We start from the raw sequence: 13,350 nt of genomic DNA, 5'->3' as shown, positions 1-13,350 counted from the left end.
TTATCACTTTTTTATTAAATCATAACTGTATACATTAATGCACTTATGGGGCACAATGTCCTGATTTTATACACAATTTGGAATGCTTACATCAAACTGGTTAACATAGCCTTTACTTCACTTACTTAATTGTTGTGTTAAGACATTTACATTCTATTCTTAATAGATTTGACATGTATCCTTGTAATATGTAACATAGGTGAGGTCCCATTGATTACTCTCCCTCCACCTGGCCTCCCCTCCCCACTCCCTTCACCCTCCTCTTCTCTCCTTCATTCTGGGCTATAGTTGTGTTTTATCATTTGTATAAAAGTGTGGATGATTATATATTGGTTTCATAATAGTACTGAGTACATTGGATACTTTTTCCCCCATTCTTGAGATGCTTTACTAAGAAGAATATGTTCCAGCTCCATCCAGGTAAACATAAAAGAGATAAAGTCTCATCCTTTTTATGGCTGCATAGTATTCCATGGCATACATTTACTACTATTTGTTAATCCATTCCTGGGTCAATGAGCACTTGAGCTGCTTCAATGACTTGGCAATTATGAATTTGGCTGCAATAAACATTCTGGTGCAAATATCTTTGTTGTAAAATGATTTTTGATCATCTGGATATATACCTAGTAGAGGAATTGCAGGATTGAACAGCACATCTACTTTTAGTTCCATAAGTGTTATTCAAATTTCTTTCCAAAAGGAATGTATTAGCTTTCATTCCCACCAGCAGTGCAGAAGCGTCCCCTTCTCTCCACATCCATGCTAACATCTGTAGTTTTGGGACTTTGTTATGTGGGCCACTCTTACTGGAGTTAGATAATATCTCAAAGTAGTTTTGATTTTCATTTCTCTGATGATTAAAGATGATGAGCATTTTTTCATGTGTCTGTAAGCCATGCACCTGTCTTCTTCAGAGAAGCTTCTGTTCAAGTCTCTTGCCAACAATGAAATGGGATCACTTATTCTTTTCTTATTAATAAGTTTGAGCTCTCTGTGGATTCTAGTTATCAAACTTTTGTCAGAAACATAACCTGCAAATATCATCTCCCATTCTGAGAGCTATCTTCTTGCTTTACTTACTGTGTTCTTGGCTGTATAGAAGCTTTTTAGTTTGATCAGATCCCAGTAATATATTTTTGGTGTTACTTCAATTGCCAGGGGTGGGGGGTCCTCCTAATAAAATATTCTCCCAGGCCAGTTTCTTTAAGTGTTTTCCCTGCACTCTCTCCAAGTATCTTCCTTTACTCTTTTAAAAGGTACAATGCAGCCAGGTACAGTGTCTCATACCTGTAATTCTAGCACTTTGGGAGGCCAAGGGGGAGAATTGCTTGAGCTCAGGAATTTGAGACCAGCCTGAGGAACACAGCAAGACCTCCTGAAAAATTAAATATTAGCCCAGCATGGTGGCATGTACCTGTAATCCCAGCTATTCAGATAGCTAAGGCAGGAGGATTGCTTGGGCCCAGGAGTGTGAGGTTGCAGTGAGCTATGATGACACCATTGCATTCTAGCCAGAGCGATAGAACAAGACTCCATCTTCAAAAGAAAGGGTTTTTAAAAAGGCTTTTAAAATTTAACAACAATAACAATGTTTAAGATAGGGACCAGAAACAAAAACCTCGCAAAGAATGAATGAAGACAAATACATTCAGAAAAGAAATCAGACAATTGCTGCAACAAAGTATTAAGCAATAATAATAATAACAATGCAAAGAAAATAGCATTCACATTGTCAAATAAGGGTATGTCTATTATAGAATGCTTTGACTCTGAGGTTCAGAATGGAGTCATCAATTAACCACTTATTATTCTTTTGTTGTTAAATTTTAAGCCTTTTTAATTTTGTGAAGGCAAAAAGTGGAGGCCTAATGAGCACATGTATATATGAAAATAAAAATAATAATAAATAAATAAAGCTTTTTAAAAATGTACAATTCAGTGGTTTCTAGTTTATTAACAGGGTTGTGCAACTGTCACCACATCTAATTTTAGAATATTTTTATCCTCTTACAAAAAAATCCCAATACTCATTAGCAGTCTTTCCTTATTTGCCCACCTATGCTCCCAGCCCCTGGCTCTAATTTCTACCTCTATAGACTTGCCAATTCTGAAATTTCATATAAAAGGAATAATATAATATGTGGCCTTTTGTAACTGGCTTCTCTCATTAGCATAATGTTTTCAAGGTTCATCCATGTTTTAGCTTGTATTGGTGCATTCATTTTTAATGGCTGAATATCCTATTGTGGGTCATGCCACATTTTGTGTATCTATTCATCAATTGATGAGCATTTTGTTGTTTCCTATTTTTGGCTATTATAAATAAGCTGCTATGAACATTTGTGTATAATGTTTTTGTTTTGTTTGTTTGTTTGTTTTTGAGACAGAGTCTTGCTCTGTGTTCACTGCAACCTCAAATTCCTGGGCTCAAGAAATCCTCTTGCCTCAGCCTCCTGAGTAGCTGGGACTACAGGCACACACAACCATATCTGGCTAATTTTTGTATTTTTGGTAGGGACAGGCTCTCGCTCTTGCTCAGGCTGGTCTTAAACTTCTGACCTCAAGTGATCCTCCTGCCTTGGCCCCAAGAGTGCTAGAATTATAGGTGTGAGCCACTGCACCTAGCTGGCTAGTATACAAGTTTTTATGGAGACATATATTTTCATTTCTCTAGGATATGTATCTATGAGTGGAATTCCTGGGTCATGTGGTAACTCTATGTTTAACATTTTGAGGAACTGCCACTTTGTTTTCCAAAGTGGATACACAATTTTACATTCCTACCCACAATAAGGGTTCCAATTTCTCTGCATGCTTACTAACACTTCTCATTGTCCTTTGGATTTTAGCTACCATAGTGGATGTGAAATGTTATCTGTGTGTGTGTGTGTGTATTTAAGAAACTGGTGTTTATTTTCTGTGTGTGTGTTTAAGAAACTGGTGTTTATTTTCTGTGTGTGTGTGTGTGTGTGTGTGTGTGTGTGTGTGTGTGTGTTTAAGAAACTGGTGTTTATTTTCTATCAACTTTATTTCTGTTTTGTGTTCAAAAGCCTGCAGAATAACACTCAGTGGTTATTCCCACCCATTTAGTGGCCTGAGCAGTGGGAATTGCAGAGTAGGCTTCAGAGGTAAATAGAGAGTTCCAAACTTTAGTAGAGAACTATTGAATAGACATAGGGAGCATTTGCATGCCTTTAGACCTTGGGTTGAAGAGCTTGTAAACTCAGGATCTGGAGCTGTCCTTTCAACCTGAAGTTCCTCTTTGGTTACAGCCTTTTTAGTAGCAGTCTGCTTTTCCTTTTCAGTCTCTTCTGGATCTCTGCCTAAGTGGGGATAAGGCACAATCTCCCATGAGTGTTCACAGGAGATGGTGCTACACATGTGCAGAACTTCTCAGGCCAGCATCTACTACATCAGACTCCCTTGTTGCATTGTTAGGTGATGTCCACATAGCACAGAGAATTTGTGTTATACAGCAGGTTAACATAAGGTACCTCTGTGAGAGGCTGGTGGTTCAGCCCTGGGATCTGTAGCCACCAGCATACATGCCTCTAGAAGGCTGCCTGGATCTGGTTAGTAAAAGTTCCAGTCATGAAGCTCCCAGAAATAAGAGTGACCCCAAAGGAAGCAGCAAACTCAGCACAGCCCACTGGCCAGTATTCCTGGAGGATATAACATTGACATTAGCCAGATTTTCAATGGCAACAAAGGCAGAAGCTTCTTCCAGTTACTCTTCAGATTTGTGATGTAGATGTCCTCACTTTTCCTTTTGTAGAAAGTCCTCACTGTTCCATTTGGAAATCAAGGAATTTGATTATCTTCTTCCTTCATCTGCAGGACATCAAAGTCTCCCAACATTGTGAAAGTTTCCCTTTAAGTTACAGTGGAACCACTGGGTAGCATGAAAGTTCATTAATTTGCATTTCCCTAATGCATTTGCTAATATTTTGAGCATCTTTCATGTGCTTATTGGCCATTTGCATACCTTCTTTGGAGAAATGTTTGTTCCAATACTTTGCCTCTTTAAAAAAATGGATTATTTTCAGGTGGTGCCTCTGGCTCAAAGAAGTAGGGTGCCAGCCCCATATACCGGAGGTGGTGGGTTCAAACCCAGCCCTGGCCAAAAACTGCAAAAAAACCAAAAACACATGGGGGGGGGATTGTTTTCTTATTGTTGATTTATAAGAGTTCTTTATATATTCTAGATACAAGTCCCTTATCAGATACAAGATTTGCACATATTTTCTCCCATTCCATTGATTGTCTTCCCTGTGCAAGGTGTTTTTACATGATTAATACAAGACCACCCCTATTGATAGGGAAGTGAAAGTTCAGAGAGGAGAATATGGAATTTAAATCCAGCTTTCAGGAGAGAGATTAAAGATGGCAGCCAAGTAACAGCTTCCCTGCAACTGGGCACGGTGAGTCTGGGGTGATAAGACTCCAGGCATCTCTGGCTCGTGGGATCTGCCTATAATCATCCCTTTGAGGATACAGGGAGTCAGCAAGGGGCTTCTGGACCCCAGGAGGAGGACAAAAACAGTGGGAAACTGGCAAGTGGTTGTGTGTGTTCAATCAACCTAATCACGCCGGCAACCATAAGTACAAGCAACAGTGAGACTGCAAACCAGAAAGGCTTTACCTGTGAACTGTGTCGGTGTTTTTGGACTTGGCACTCAGTTGAACTGCCTTGGGGAGAGCTTGAGCAGGAGTGCAGAGAACTTTGGTTATTGTCTGGGGCCCCAGACAGAGCCACTGAGCTGGGCTGCAGGGAGCCATTGTGAGAGAACTGCCCTGGCCATCTCCACACTCAGGGTCCCAGAGCAAGGATCGGGCAGGACCTAGTAACCTAGTGACTGAACAGCCTAAAGGCAGGGACTGAGCTCCTTTATAGCCTTAACCCTCAGGGGCAGAGTGAGAGGGATTTGGCACACTGGAGGCTTGGGCTGTTCCCCTGGGTAGAGTGCCGTGGTGTCACAGCTCATAGCAACCTCAAACTCCTGGGCTTGGTGCTGCCGGACCTCCATAGGATCTGCGCCGCGACCCTGCACCAACTGGGCCTCCACATGCCCTGACAAGGAACTGCGGGAGCCACACAACCCTGCGTCCTCCCTCCTGTGTCCTCCCAGCCCCCACACTGGCCCGCTCATCTGGCCAGGGATACTGGCAGCCTCATGCCCTCTGGATCCCTCTTTGCCTCAGCACAGAGCCCTTCTCCTGGCCAGAGACAGCTGGAGCCCTGGGCTCTCTGTGCCAAAGTCACTGGGTGACAGGCACTCCCAGAACTGTGCACACCACCTCCCGTCCTCTTGCTAGATCTGGGTGTGTCACACACCGGAGCTGCTTCCACAACCAGAACTCCCTAGCTGGAACATCCCCAGAGGAAGTACACAGGGCAGTCTCTACAAAGATCCAGCAACAATAGAGTGATCCCCCTGGGGTCTAATCTGGGAGAGACACCTCCCCAACTCTGAGGATGGCCAGAGGCAACAGTGAAAAACAATCATAAGGTGAAATCAACAGAAAAACTCTGGCAATATGAATAATCAGAGTAGATCAACTCCCCCAAGGATCAATGGGGCAGATACAGCACAAGATCCCATGCACAAACAAATAGCTGAGATATCAGAAATCGAATTCAGAACCTGGATAGCAAATAAGATTAAATTAGAACTCCAAACAGTAACCCAAAAGATATCTCAAGAATTCAACAAATTCAAAGACCAAATGACCAAAGATTTTGACACATTGAGACAAGAAGTTGCATCCCTCAAAGATCTGAGAAACACAGTAGAATCCCTCAGTAACAGAATGGAGCAAGCAGAAGAAAGGATTTCTGACATTGAAGACAAAGTTTTCGAACACTCCCAAACTCTCAAAGAGGAGGAGAAATGGAGGGCAAAAACAGATCACTCTGTCAGAGAGCTCTGGGATAATTCGATGAAAACCAATATTCGTCTTATAGGGATCCCCGAAAGCGACAAAGTGGCTTCACAAGGCACAGAGACTCTTCTCCATGAGATTATGAAGGAGAACTTTCCAGACATGCCAAGAGATTCTGAAATTCAGATAGCAGACAGTTTCAGAACTCCAGCACGACTCAACCCGAATAAGACATCCCCCAGACACATCATAATCAATTTCACTAAAGTTAATATGAAGGAGAAAATTCTGAAAGCTGCCAGATGAAAGAAAACCGTCACCTACAAGGGGAAGAATATTAGAATAACTGCAGATCTCTCTGCTGAAACCTTTCAAGCTAGAAGAGGATGGTCATCGACTTTTAATCTCCTAAAACAAAATAACTTTCAACCCAGGATCCTATACCCAGCTAAACTGAGTTTCGTTTATGACGGAGAAATTAAATACTTCAATGACATTCACATGTTGAAGAAATTTGCCATAACTAAAACAGCTCTCCAGGATATTCTCAGACCTATCCTCCATAAAAACCAGCATAATCCTCCACCACAAAAGTAAACTCACCCAGAAAATTTTGATCAAATTCCAACTTCCACAGTCGCAAAAGGATTAAAAATGTCCACCGGACTCTCAAAAGGCTTATCAATATTCTCTATTAATGTGAATGGTTTAAACTGTCCTCTAAAGAGGCACATGTTGGCTGACTGGATACAAAAACTCAAGCCAGATATCTGCTGCATACAAGAATCGGATCTTACATTAAAAGACAAATATAGACTCAAGTTGAAGGGATGGTCATCTATATTCCAGGCAAATGGAAAGCAGAAAAAAGCAGGCATTACAATCCTGTTCACAGATGCAATAGGCTTTAAACCAACCAAAATAATTAAGGATAAGGACGGACACTTCATATTTGTTAAAGGTAATACTCAATATGATGAGATCTCAATTATTAATATTTATGCACACAACAACAACGCACCTCAATTACAAGAGAAACTCTAACAGACATGAGCAACTCGATTTCCTCCATTTCCATAGTAGTTGGAGATTTTAACACCCCTTTAGCAGTGCTGGATAGATCCTCCAAAAAGAAGCTAAGCAAAGAAATCTTAGATGTAACCTTAACCATTCAACATCTGGACTTAACAGACATCTACAGAACATTTCATCCCAACAAAACTGAATACACATTCCTCTCATCAGCCCACAGAACATACTCCAAAATCAACCACATCCTAGGCCACAAATCTAACCTCAGCAAATTTTAAAAAATAGAAATTATTCCTTGCATCTTCTCAGACCATCATGGAATAAAAGTTGAACTCTATAACAACAGGAACCTGCATACCCATACAAAAACTTGGAAGCTAAACAACCTTCTGCTGAAGGACAGAGGGGTTATAGATGAGATTAAGAAGGAAATCACCAAATTTTTGGAAGAAAACAACAATCAAGACACGAATTACCAGAACCTCTGATACTGCAAAGGCAGTCCTAAGAGGGATATTTATAGCACTGCAAGCCTTCCTCAAGAAAACGGAAAGAGAGGGAGTTAATACCTTAATGGGACATCTCAAGCAACTGGAGAAGGAAGAACACTCCAACCCCAAACCCAGCAGAAGAAAAGAAATAACCAAAATCAGAGCAGAACTCAATGAAATTGAAAACAAAAGAATTATACAACAGATCAATAAATCCAAATGTTGTTTTTTTGAAAAGATCAATAAAATAGATAAACCTTTGGCCAACCTAACCAGGAAAAAAAGAGTAAAATCTCTAATTTCATCAATCAGAAATGGTAAAGATGAAATAAGAACAGACCCCTCAGAAATTCAAAAAATTCCTAACAAATACTACAAGAAACTCTACTCTCAGAAATATGAAAATCTGAAAGAAATCGACCAATACCTGGAAGTACACCACCTACCAAGACTTAGCCAGAATGAAGTGGAAATGTTGAACAGGCCCATATCAAGTTCTGAAATAGCATCAACTATACAAAATCTCCCTAAAAAGAAAAGCCCAGGACCAGATGGCTTTACATCAGAATTCTACCAAACCTTTAAAGAAGAACTAGTACCTATATTACTAAACCTTTTCCAAAATATAGAAAAAGAAGGAATATTACCCAACACATTCTATGAAGCAAACATCACCTTGATCCCCAAACCAGGGAAAGACCCAACAAGAAAAGAAAATTATAGACCAATATCACTAATGAATATTGATGCTAAAATACTCAATAAGATCCTAACAAACAGAATCTAACAACACATCAAAAAAATTATACACCATGACCAAGTGGGATTTATCCCAGGCTCTCAAGGCTGGTTCAATATACGTAAATCTATAAATGTAATTCAACACATAAACAAACTAAAAAATAAGGACCATATGATTCTTTCGATTGATACAGAAAAAGCTTTTGATAATATCCAGCATCCCTTCATTATCAGAACACTTAAGAAAATTGGTATAGAAGGGATATTTCTTAAACTAATAGAGGCCATCTACAGCAAACCCACAGCCAATACAGTATTTTTTTTTTTTTTTTTTGTAGAGACAGAGTCTCACTTTATGGCCCTCGGTAGAGTGCCATGGCATCACACAGCTCACAGCAACCTCCAACTCCTGGGCTTAAGCGATTCTCTTGCCTCAGCCTCCCGAGTAGCTGGGACTACATGCGCCCGCCACAACGCCCAGCTATTTTTTGGTTGCAGTTCAGCCAAGGCCGGGTTTGAACCCACCACCCTCGGTATATGGGGCCGGCACCTTACCGACTGAGCCACAGGCGCTGCCCGCCAATACAGTATTGAATGGAGTTAAATTGAAATCATTTCCACTTAGATCAGGAACCAGGCAAGGTTGCCCATTGTCTCCATTGCTCTTTAACATTGTAATGGAAGTTTTAGCCATTGCAATTAGGGAAGAAAAGGCGATCAAGGGTATCCACATAGGGTCAGAAGAGATCAAACTTTCATTCTTCGCAGATGATATGATCGTATATCTAGAAAACACTAGGGATTCTACCACAAAACTTTTAGGAGTGATCAAGGAATACAGCAATGTCTCAGGCTACAAAATCAACATCCATTAATCTGTAGCCTTTATATATACCAACAATAACCAAGCTGAAAAAACAGTCAAAGACTCTATTCCTTTCACAGTAGTGCCAAAGAAGATTAAATATTTGGGAGTAAACCTAACAAAGGATGTGAAAGATCTCTACAAAGAGAACTATGAAACTTTAAGAAAAGAAATAGCTGAAGATGTTAACAGATGGAAAAACATAGCATGCTCATGGCTGGGATGAATCAACATTGTTAAAATGTCCATACTACCCAAAGCAATATATAATTTTAATGCAATTCCTATTAAAGCTCCATTGTCATATTTTAAAGATCTTAAAAAAATAATACTTCATTTTATATGGAATCAGAAAAAACCTCGAATAGCCAAAACATTACTTTGCAATAAAAACACAGCAGGAGGAATCACACTACCAGACCTGAGACTGTACTATAAATCGATAGTGATCAAAACAGCATGGTACTGGCACAAAAGCAGAGAAGTAGATGTCTGGAACAGAATAGAGAACCAAGAGATGAATCCAGCTACTTACCGTTATTTGATCTTTGACAAGCCAATTAAAAACATTCAGTGGGGAAAAGATTCCCTATTTAACAAATGGTGCTGGGTGAACTGGCTGGCAACCTGTAGAAGACTGAAACTGGACCCACACCTCTCACAATTAACCAAGATAGACTCTCACTGGATCAAAGATTTAAACTTAAGACATGAAACTATAAAAATACTTGAAGAAAGTGCAGGGAAAACTCTTGAAGGAATCGGCCTGGGTGAATATTTTATGAGGAGGACTCCCCAGGCCATTGAAGCAGTATCAAAAATACACTACTGGGACCTGATCAAACTAAAAAGCTTCTGCGCAGCCAAGAATATAGTAAGTAAAGCAAGCAGACAGCCCTCAGAATGGGAGAAAATATTTGCTGGTTATACCTCTGATAAAGGTCTAATAACCAGAATCCACAGAGAACTCAAACATATTAGCAAGAAAAGAACACGTGACCCCATCTCAGGGTGGGCAAGGGACTTGAAGAGAAACTTCTCTAGAGCAGACAGATGCACGATCTACAAGCACATGAAAAAAAGCTCATCATCCTTAATCATCAGAGAAATGCAAATCAAAACTACTTTGAGATGTCACCTAACCCCAGTAAGAGTAGCCCACATAACAAAATCCCCAAACCAGAGATGTTGGGGTGGATGTGGAGAAAAGGGCACACTTCTACACTGCTGGTGGGAATGCACACTAATACGTTCCTTCTGGAAGGATGTTTAGAGAATACTTAGAGATCTAAAAATAGACCTGCCATTTGATTCTATAATTTCTTTACTAGGTTTATACCCAGAAGATCAAAAGTCACAATATAACAAAGACATCTGTACCAGAATGTTTATTGCAGCCCAATTCAGAATTGCTAAGTCATGGAAGAAGCCCAATTGCCCATCGACCCACGAATGCACTAGCAAATTGTGGTACACGTATACCATGGAATATTATGCAGCCTTAAAGAAAGATGGAGACTTTACCTCTTTCATGTTTACATGGATGGAGCTGGAACATATTCTTTTTAGCAAAGTATCTCAGGATGGAAGAAAAAGTATCCAATGTACTCAGCTCTACTATGAAGCTAAATTATAGCTTTCACATGAAGGCTATAACCCAACTATAGCACAAGACTATGGGGAAAGGGCCAAAGAAGGGGAAGGGAGGGGGAAGGTTTTGTTGGAGGGAGGGTAATGGGTGGGGCCACATCTAGGGTGCATCTTAGAATGAGTACAGGCGAAAGTAAAGGCAGAATACAAATGTCTACATACAGTAACTAAGAAAATGCCATTAAGGCTACGTTGAACAGTTTGATGAGAATATTTCAGATTGTATATGAATCCCGCACATTGTACCCCTTGATTTCACTAATGTACACAGCTATGATTTAACAATAAAATTTAAAAATAAATAAATAAATAAAAATTAAAAATTAAAAAAAATTAATTCAGCTTTCAGAGACAGAGAGTACAATGCACGTGTGTGAGAGTGTACCTGAGAGGAAGTGCATGTACTTCAGAGTTGGCTTCAGTAAGGTGAAATTTGAGTTAAATCTTGAAGGATGGATACAATTACATTCAGTGGAGATGGTGTGAATAAGAAAAGCATTTCCAAAGGCGAACAGGAAATGAAAATTGAATGAATACGACTTTGATTCCAAGACTGGCTATGATGAGGAATACCTAGGATTTGTTGGGATGGAAGATCCTGGGACTGCCTTGGTTGGAAGAGCCAGCGACTGGCCAAAATAGTGGATCATGGGGTTGACTGGGGTAGGGGATCTGGGCCTTGGCTTGACTGAAGAGTTAAAGGGCTGGCTAGAGTGGAGGATGCCTGTGGTATTGTATATGTGTGTGTTTGGTGTTGGGGGGGGGCTGCTGGTGGTAGGGAGCTGCAGACTGGTTGGGCTGGAGGGGCATAGGGCTGGCTGTGATGGGACACCCAGGGACTGCCCATGATGGGGTCTAGAGAGAAGTTGCCTAACATAGGAGGTCGAGGGGTTGGCTGGGATGGGGAATCTGACACTAGTTGGGATGAGAGACCTAGGGGATGGGCAAGTTACAGATTGTCTGGACCTGGGAACTGCCTGGGATGGAGGCTTGTGGGATAGCTTGGATGAGGACCCTGGGCCTGGTGGACCCCAGGGACATTGGGACAGGCTCGGATGGAAAGCTTTGTTAGGCTGTGTTAGGTGAGGACCCTAGGACGAGTGGAATGGAGATATCTCTTGTAGGCTGTGATGGAGCTGCCTCTGGCGTCTTGGGAGCAGTCCAGCTGCGGGTCGAGTGGCAGCCGCAGGTGGGGCGCGCGGGGGCGGGCCAGGCGAGCGGAGTGGGGGGGCAGGGGCGGGCTGGCGGCCGGGGCGGTCCCGCGCGGCCGCTCTGCGCAGTGACTCCGCAGCGGGCGGAGCGCCGTGGGCCGCGTCCTCCCCAGCTGTGGTGGTGGTGGTGGCGGCGGCGGCGGCAGCAGCAGCAGCCTCAGCTCCTGCTCCCTGTGCCGCCGGCCCCAGCGCTGTCTCCCGGGCCCCCCTGGGCCCCCGGGCCCTCGAGCCCGGTGCGCGCCCTCGCGTCCCGCCGGCCCCCTCCCCCGGCTGGGCCCGGGGGAGGGTGGCGCCGTGAGCGAGCGGGGACCGGGCTCTCTTGCCCCTTCCCCTGCCCCTGGGCAGCCAGGATGGAGGCGGGGTCCGGGCCCCCGGGCGGCCCGGGATCCGAGAGCCCCAATCGGGCGGTGGAGTACCTGCTGGAGCTGAACAACATCATCGAAAGCCAGCAGCAGTTGCTGGAGACCCAGAGGCGGCGCATCGAGGAGCTGGAGGGCCAGCTGGACCAGCTCACCCAGGAGAACAGGGACCTCCGGGAGGAGAGCCAGCTGCACCGCGGGGAGCTGCACCGAGACCCCCACGGCGCGCGGGACAGCCCGAGCCGCGAGAGCCAGTACCAGAACCTGCGCGAGACCCAGTTCCACCACCGCGAGCTGCGGGAGAGCCAGTTCCACCAGGCGGCCCGGGACGTGGGTTACCCGAACCGGGATGGCGCCTACCAGAACCGGGAGACTGTGTATCGGGACAAGGAGCGAGACACCACCTACCCGCTCCAGGACGCTACCGGTTACACAGCCCGTGAACGTGACGTGGCCCAGTGCCACCTGCACCATGAGAACCCAGCCCTGGGTCGCGAGCGTGGCGGGCGGGAGGCCGGGCCAGCACACCCGGGCCGTGAGAAGGAAACCAGCTATTCAGCAGTGGTGGGCGTGGGGCCGCGGCCACCGCGGGAGCGGGGCCAGCTGAGCCGTGGCGCATCCAGGAGCTCCAGCCCCGGCGCTGGTGGAGGCCACAGTACCAGTACAAGCACCAGCCCAGCCACGACCCTCCAGAGAAAGTAAGGAGTGTGTGTTTATGTCCCCATCCCCACCCCCATCCCCACTCTTCCCCTCTAGATCCCTCTCCAACTTGTCTGGCTGATAAAGTAAGAAGCCTGTGCCTGATTACATGTCCTCCTCTCCTATCCCAACCTGCCAGGAGAAGTCCATCTCCCTTATTCAGCTGACAATCCCTTCCCTAGCCACCCCAGACTGGTTTGGTCAGAGGAGTGCAGGCATCTCTTCCTTCCCAGTACCTCAGCCACTGAGGAACTAAACTAAAGCAATCATTACTGCCTCCCCCGCCTACACTTCTTCAACCCTAGCTATATCTTTGCCAGAAGATGGGTTTTCGTTTATTTGTTTATTTTGGTTATGCTGGTTGGGTTTTTATTGTCAGGATGGTGTCAACTCAGAGCCCCAAGGGAGAGAAGACC

At 43.8% G+C, this 13,350-nt stretch overlaps 1 protein-coding gene across 5 annotated transcripts in view; it reads left to right on the top strand.

The window, feature by feature from the left end:
- The first annotated feature begins 11,988 nt into the window (after window positions 1-11,988).
- Window positions 11,989-13,350, top strand: part of IQSEC2 (IQ motif and Sec7 domain ArfGEF 2) — a 90,101-nt gene continuing 88,739 nt past the window's right edge. For 3 of the 5 annotated variants that reach the window (XM_053578944.1, XM_053578942.1, XM_053578948.1), the window contains exon 1: window positions 12,098-12,933. In XM_053578944.1, the coding sequence (XP_053434919.1) occupies window positions 12,227-12,933 (707 nt within the window). In that variant the 5' untranslated portion in view covers window positions 12,098-12,226. Of the gene's footprint in view, window positions 12,934-13,350 lie in introns of all 5 variants that reach the window. The other 2 variants (XM_053578949.1, XM_053578943.1) reach the window with 1 other exon arrangement.

Source organism: Nycticebus coucang, chromosome X, assembly GCF_027406575.1.
Source record: "Nycticebus coucang isolate mNycCou1 chromosome X, mNycCou1.pri, whole genome shotgun sequence".
In the NCBI taxonomy this organism is placed as follows: domain Eukaryota; kingdom Metazoa; phylum Chordata; class Mammalia; order Primates; family Lorisidae; genus Nycticebus; species Nycticebus coucang.
This window is presented reverse-complemented; position numbering and strand designations above follow the sequence as displayed.